The sequence below is a fragment of the Brachycentrus maculatus genome, unplaced genomic scaffold (genome assembly GCF_059751285.1).
Source record: "Brachycentrus maculatus isolate JH-2025_06_01 unplaced genomic scaffold, ASM5975128v1 h1tg000368l, whole genome shotgun sequence".
NCBI classification, from domain to species: Eukaryota; Metazoa; Arthropoda; class Insecta; order Trichoptera; family Brachycentridae; genus Brachycentrus; species Brachycentrus maculatus.
In genome coordinates this window covers 20,048-26,826 of record NW_028281117.1, presented here as the reverse complement: position 1 = coordinate 26,826, position 6,779 = coordinate 20,048, and the positions used below count along the sequence as shown (strand labels likewise).

Below are 6,779 nucleotides of genomic sequence, written 5' to 3'. Positions count from 1 at the left end.
TCCCATGGATTAAGCGTTGGATATAAATCCCGTTACAATTATTTTAATTCGACAGTGACATTGCAAAATGTAGTTTTGCAGGTACACACCGGCCCCTCCCTCGAGGTTATATCTTATTACATTTATTGAGAAATTGACTTAGAATTAATTATTTAGTAACATTGTCAAAAAATTAACCCTTTCTAAAGGAATAATCCACACACCTGAATTTTAGAGAGGAAGTAATGTAGAAAAAATATACAACAGCCAAAATCTTCAAAAATCGCATGAATCAAAATTGCAATGCCGCGTCTTCCAGATGACCATTTACCCATTTAAGATAAAGTAATTTTTTTTTCCATTGTCCCACTCCCCACCCCAAAGGTGTACATTCTATGAAGCATGCGTAGCCTGGTTTAGCGATTAAAACATAAAAAACTGTATGAAGAAAAAAAATATATTTTAACTGTTTAAAGAATTGTGCGTGCAGCAGCACACAAGTAATAGAAGTGAAACTTCTTAATAAATAAAGAATAAGAGAGATTTAGTGTGAGAGACAGAAAGAGAGAGATCAAAAGAAATACAACAATACAAAATTTGCATAAAAAATATTCTGTTTATTCAAAAATTACACTGTGATCGATTGGTGCTCCAATTGGTAAAACTGATATAAATGGTTTGTGACAGCTAAAATATGAGATATATATGCATATATCTGTGATTCAATATTTTTGATGTTTAAACAAAGTTTGCATCTATCCAGGATCTAAAGGCCGACACTTTAGTATACACAGCGGGAAATTCGAGTCCTGGATTCTTCCCTGAAACACAAGCTCTAAATCCCCAAGAGAAGAGTCCGTACAGTGTGCCGTCCAACACCAGCGGAGCGCCCTGATCTCGCTCGCACGGAGTGTTCATGCCGTTGTAGGTGCAAATCATATCATCCTTTATCAAGTCGGCAGTAGGAAACTGCTCCTTGTACATCTCTCTACACTGTTCCGCGTCCATGAATTGCGCAGAGCCCTTCTTCAAGATGGAATCTTCTAATAGTGAATCCGTCTGGAAATAAGAAATTAATTTGAGTGGCTCGTTCAGTAGTAGTACAAATCGATAATGTATCAAACGGAGTGAGGTGAAGAAGGGCGGGACTCACCGACTGATATCCCCAGCCGCTGAAGGAGCCCATTGCGAGAGGTTCCACCTCGGCATCTTGTGAAGGTAATCTAATGGGAGCGATACGTATGGAGATTTGGAAGTAGGAACTGAAAAGCAACAACGCAATATCCGAACTGTAATCCAACGCAGTGTTGTTTCGTTTTCGGATAGAAAGGGGTTCGAGGGCAATTCCACCGTGGTGAGGATAACTGCTTCCCATTCGAACTTTCACTTTTTTGATATCAGATCTGGAAACGATATAAAACATAAGCCATGGACATCATTTTTAAATATTTTGAAGGTTTACATTTTAATAATAATTGTCCACTTTAGGAAAATATTTCTATATTGCCTCTAAATCTGTAACGAGAGGAAGTATGCTTCCAGTGTACAAAAATGATGTATGAAGTTTGAATGTACACAATGTAGTAAGAAAATTAATATTATTTTACATGTCATTAAAAAATTTGGATTCGATTAGCGTTTAAAAAAATCTAGTTAAGAAGAAGAAATACTTACTCGCGTAGTATACATAGTACTTATAACTATGTCTTGGTTTTTCAACTCTCTTGGTCTTGTCTTGTGACGGTTATGACTATTATAGTTACAAAGTATACTACTCCTTTACGTTTACGCATTTAACAGTATGAAGGCTGTCTGGAGATCGGATTTATACTCGGTGAAAACCAAATGCCGCCTATACAACGCCTGCATTGCTCCTGTTCTCTTATACGGCTGTGAAACATGGCACCTTACAAGGGCCCAGAGCAGCCGTGTACTAAGCTTTGAGAATAGGTGTTTGCGGAGAATCTTTAATGCGTAGGACGCAGCAAATCTTGGTCACAACTGTCGTCAAGAAAAGGCGATTCAGTTGGCTTGGCCATGTACTCCGCATGCCTCCTGAGAGCCTTAATCAAGCTTGCCTCTTTTATAAGGCATCAGGTTCGCGCCGCCCAGGACGACCACTGCTGACAATATGTCGGCAGTTCTCGTCAGAACTTCGGGATGCGGATCTGACTTGGGAGAATGCAAGGGAGCTGGCAGCCGACAGAAAAGCCTGGAGACAGTTTGTGGACTCCATATGCTCCACCTAGGGAGCGGATATGGTTAATATATTACGTTTACGTGTGTGGTAAGTAAATTTTTCGTAACATAAGTTTTTGTGTCTGTTTTACCTGTTACGTTACTAGAATTACTAGGTGGGTATCGGGCTTGCTGTAATGTGTGCTAGTTGACAAAGGGGATAAGCTGACATGGCGCAGCACACGGTGGTCACACGGTGAGCTGTAGACAATGCGGTCAGGCGGAACTCTGTAAGGGTTGCCAAATACACTGCACAAAGCGAGTTAACTCACCCCGGACACGACGCCGCGGTGATCACACCGCGCGGACTGATAATGGCGCCGCTGCACACGTGGCGGTACTCTGTATCGTGACTGGATATGAAATTCCCGCTCCGGAGTACAGCGACTTGCCATGGAAACTGCAAAACGTCAGTATCTTCACCTCTCAGGATGCCTGAAATACGGTAGGATATGTTTATTACTCCGTTTCTCACCTGGCAAAGGAGAAATGGAAACTAGTGGTGGGGCTAATCAGCACAAAACTCATTTTGTGAATGCACTTTACGAATGTAATACATATTGTAAATATTACAAATTTATCCTAATGGTGTATGATGGACATAGGTCGGCAAAGTGTGGCTCCGGCACCAATTCCTTCCCGCGAAGGCTCTTAGACTCAACGTATTCTTACGTAACCTTTTAAAAAATAAGCTGAGAAATGATATTTTTGACGAGAACCTGGAAGCGTGCTTAAAATAAAAAGTAACAACATACAAACCTGACTTACTAAGTGGACTAGAATTGTAAACAGATTTGTTTTATTCTTTTAATGTGCATATTTGCCTCTTTTGCTAATAAGTTTGCTGACCACTGGTGTATGAAATTGATAAAAATAGCAGAATGGGAAATTTTACTCTAATTTTGTTTTATTTATATATTATATACATAAGCAATATGAACCTCAGAATCTTGCACACTCGAGGTTTGGAATAAATACATAATAATATTTACCTTGAACGGACACAAAAGCCGTGGCCAATAAGATAACTCCAATTTGAAACATTTCGTTTGTTATTTTTCAGTCAGCCTCACTCGGTACTCGGGAGTCGGGAGTCACATCAGACAACTGTCTCAACTCGGGTTGAACAAACTCTATTTATTTAGATTTTTATCTTTATTTTACATTTCAGAGTGAGCCATAAGCCGTAAATATGGATTATTTGACATCTAATTACTAATAAATTGCAAAAGATAAAACAAAAATGTGAATATTCACTAGCTACCTGTTGAAAAAGTAAAAAAATGTGTTTTTACTTTATTATGAAGAAATATTTTATTTACATCACTGTCAATAACATATTTCTTCTTATTATTTTTTGACATCTCATCAAAGATGAAGAAGAATAAGGAAGTCTGGGCATTTACGGGGCTGACAACCGTCATGGGCTGGTTTAGGTGATCACTTTACACACGTGTAACGTTCACCAATTCTTCCCATTATTGACAACCACACTATTCAAACTCTTGAAAATAACTCCTGTAATTGGAGATAATCTCTGGATTATCACAAAATCTGTTTTGTGAACAAGTATTTGGACACACTCAAAATGTTGAACATATTTCTTGTACTTATGACTAATTTTTTACTATTTATTTTTTTGAATTACCTAACGTCCAGGTGACTCTGAAATCTAGCTGCGGCTTATGCAACACCGCTTAACATGAGCCTACTCTGGCTTCAACTGTTTAAGTTTAATAAGGCTAACTATAATGAATTAATAATAATGGTGAAACAGGTAGATACAGTCTACTTTGAATGTTTTTGAAATTTTATTTCATTTACAAACAGATTAAGTATTTTCAAATCTATCTAATTTTCAGTATCATTTGGAAACTTTCAGTTTCAGAGAATGTTCTCTCTGCCCACCCTTGTGGAAAGCAGCATGATGGTTAGTTAGTTAGCTGTTTATCAAGAATACATTTAGTTTACAACTTACTCTGGGAGTGGTTATACAAGAGGATTAATGATAAGCATATTAAGGACAACGTGGAGATATTAGAAGGATTACATATTTCTAGCATGCGGCTTTAAAATGACAGTTAGTTAGCTGTTAGTTAGTTAGCTGTTTATCAAGAATACATTTAGTTTACAACTTACTCTGGGAGTGGTTATACAAGAGGATTAATGATAAGCATATTAAGGACAACGTGGAGATATTAGAAGGATTACATATTTCTAGCATGCGGCTTTAAAAAGACAGAATATGTCTAAAAACCAATGAACCCATGATAATTTTTTTTTTAAAGATTACATATTGACCGTATAGTAGAGTAGGTACTTCACATCGAAGGGTGGTACTTTATTATAATCAGCTCTTGATCTTCTGATTGTAGTTTTGCCTCGCCTTCCTCGCTTCTTTGAGAAAAATTGCATCTATCGTAGTTGGGCATTTGTTGGCGTGGTAAAACCCAAAAATAAATATTACACAACGCGCGGTACCTCAGCTGTTCTTACATAGCGTCTTTGCCTGATAAACATGACGTGTACTTGAAATTTCCAGTCCAATTATCGACTGTGGAATTGCTGCCTAAAAAGCTTCACTTCAACCAGATGGTAAACTCGAAGAAGTATGTATAAATATATTTGGCTTATATTGGAGGAGGAACAAGAAGACCCCACAATCAACAGTGTCTTCCCGCAAGTCTGGATTTGTCCCTTTTTCAAGAATAACTTTTGGAGTTATTCATACTTTATGTTTTAATTTTTTTAATTTTATTTATATAAATTTTTCATAAGTGGAGGAAATCCAGCATTCGATAACAAAAATTTTAATTCGAAATATTGTGAATAAACTGTAATATATAAATATAAAAAAATAAAACCCTTATCCGCACCCCAATGGTGCATAGGGCACTGTGTCATATTAACGAAGTGTTATCTTGATCGTTTACACATGAAGGAAAGGTGATCAGCCCTCCGCTTCAGGTACCAGTCCATGGTAATATTGAATAAATATTACAGTGAAAAAATCACTTATATTTATTTTACCCCCCTTGGGAATCGAACCCTGGACCTCCAGAACGGTAGCCGAGCGTGCTGACCACTAGGGAGGCGGACAGAATAATATATTAATATATAATATAGTAAAAAAGTACAATAAATTTGAAAATGTTAAACTATAAGTATTTAAAATAATTTCAATTAATTGTGAAATATACAGTATATTGAAAATAGTAGAAACCTTCGCGTCTCAGGGCGTCAGTATATTTTTAAATATGTTAATTCTACTTAGTAAAAGACAAACAAATCACATAATTGAATAATATTCCAGATGTGTACTTTTAAATACAAATAATTTAATTGGTGAATCATAAAAAACATATTAGCATATCAACATATCTAGCATCCGAAAAATTGACAGTTTAAAAGGGAAACTAATGCATATAAAACTTATATAGTCTACGCGAGTTCGTATCAGAGTAATATTTATTAAATTATTTTGTAAAGCTATAATATCGTAAAAAATGGTAATAAATTGTTCATTTTATTGCGAAATACATGAAAACATCGCGTGACTGATTGTTGAAAACATCACCCGATGGTGTGATAATCGGCAAAAAGTGGTGTAAAGTTAAACAAATGGGTAATATACCATATAAGTATGTGTAAAATCTAAATAATCTCCAGAGTGAACGGTGTGCGAATTACTAGGTAACTTGAAGAAGAAACCATTTTGACAAAAAATATGTGAACTCGAAAATAAACATCGCCGAATTTATCGCGGCTTACGAACGGAAGTTGCCACGTGAAAAAAACTAGACTATGTACATAATTTCTACGGATTCATTCGCGGAGTCTAAACTAATATGGTAAGTGTTGAATGCTATAATTAATATTACCAACTATTAATCGTCCGGAGAGCGCGTTCGCGCTCTTAGATAATTTTATTAAAAATGATAGCGGCGCGATCGCGCTCTTTGCGTCAGTCAACATTTTAGGCGTGCTGGTGAATATCGTGGTAACGCAATATTTTTTCTTTGAAATTATTTTATTTTATATTAAAATTGTAATCCTGAATTTTTTATATCCCTGATTACAAATCAAAAATTTCGAGCGTCAATGAACGTTATAATTATAATTATAACATGGCTGATTTTATGAGTGACAATGAAAGTTACGAGTATAGCGGAAGTGATATCGTGGCTGCTGGTAGTTGCAGAGTGCGCAATACGCACAACGACAATTCGTTGAGAGTAAAATTACCTTGGAAATATATAACAATTAACGCTAGCATTCAATGGGTAATTTTCGCAACTACCATCATTTAGTTGTGCTGGGCATTTACGCAGTTTGCAAAAAAACGATTTTTCTAATTTCTGCGTTTTATTATCAAAAAAAAGGAAACGTTAAACCTTCTGAAGAAAACGTAAAAAATGTAAATAAATAATAAAAAAACTAAGAAAGTGTTTTTGTTTTAGTTTTCTTTTGTACTTATAACTCTTTTCTGACTAGAAATTTTTGTACAAAATTATTTTTTTGTCATCTTTTTAGAAAATTACTATTATGATTTTAAGAAATAG

General features: G+C 35.8%; 1 protein-coding gene across 1 annotated transcript; it reads right to left on the bottom strand.

Moving 5' to 3' along the window:
* Positions 1-613: 613 nt before the first annotated feature.
* Positions 614-3,456, bottom strand: LOC148303427 (trypsin beta-like). The gene is made up of 4 exons (XM_088269940.1): positions 3,210-3,456; positions 2,490-2,652; positions 1,133-1,382; positions 614-1,038 (listed from the first exon to the last, which is right to left on the bottom strand). Exons 1-4 carry the CDS (start codon positions 3,259-3,261, stop codon positions 718-720), a joined length of 786 nt encoding a protein of 261 aa, XP_088126066.1. The 5' UTR covers positions 3,262-3,456; the 3' UTR covers positions 614-717.
* Between the last annotated feature and the right edge of the window lie 3,323 nt (positions 3,457-6,779).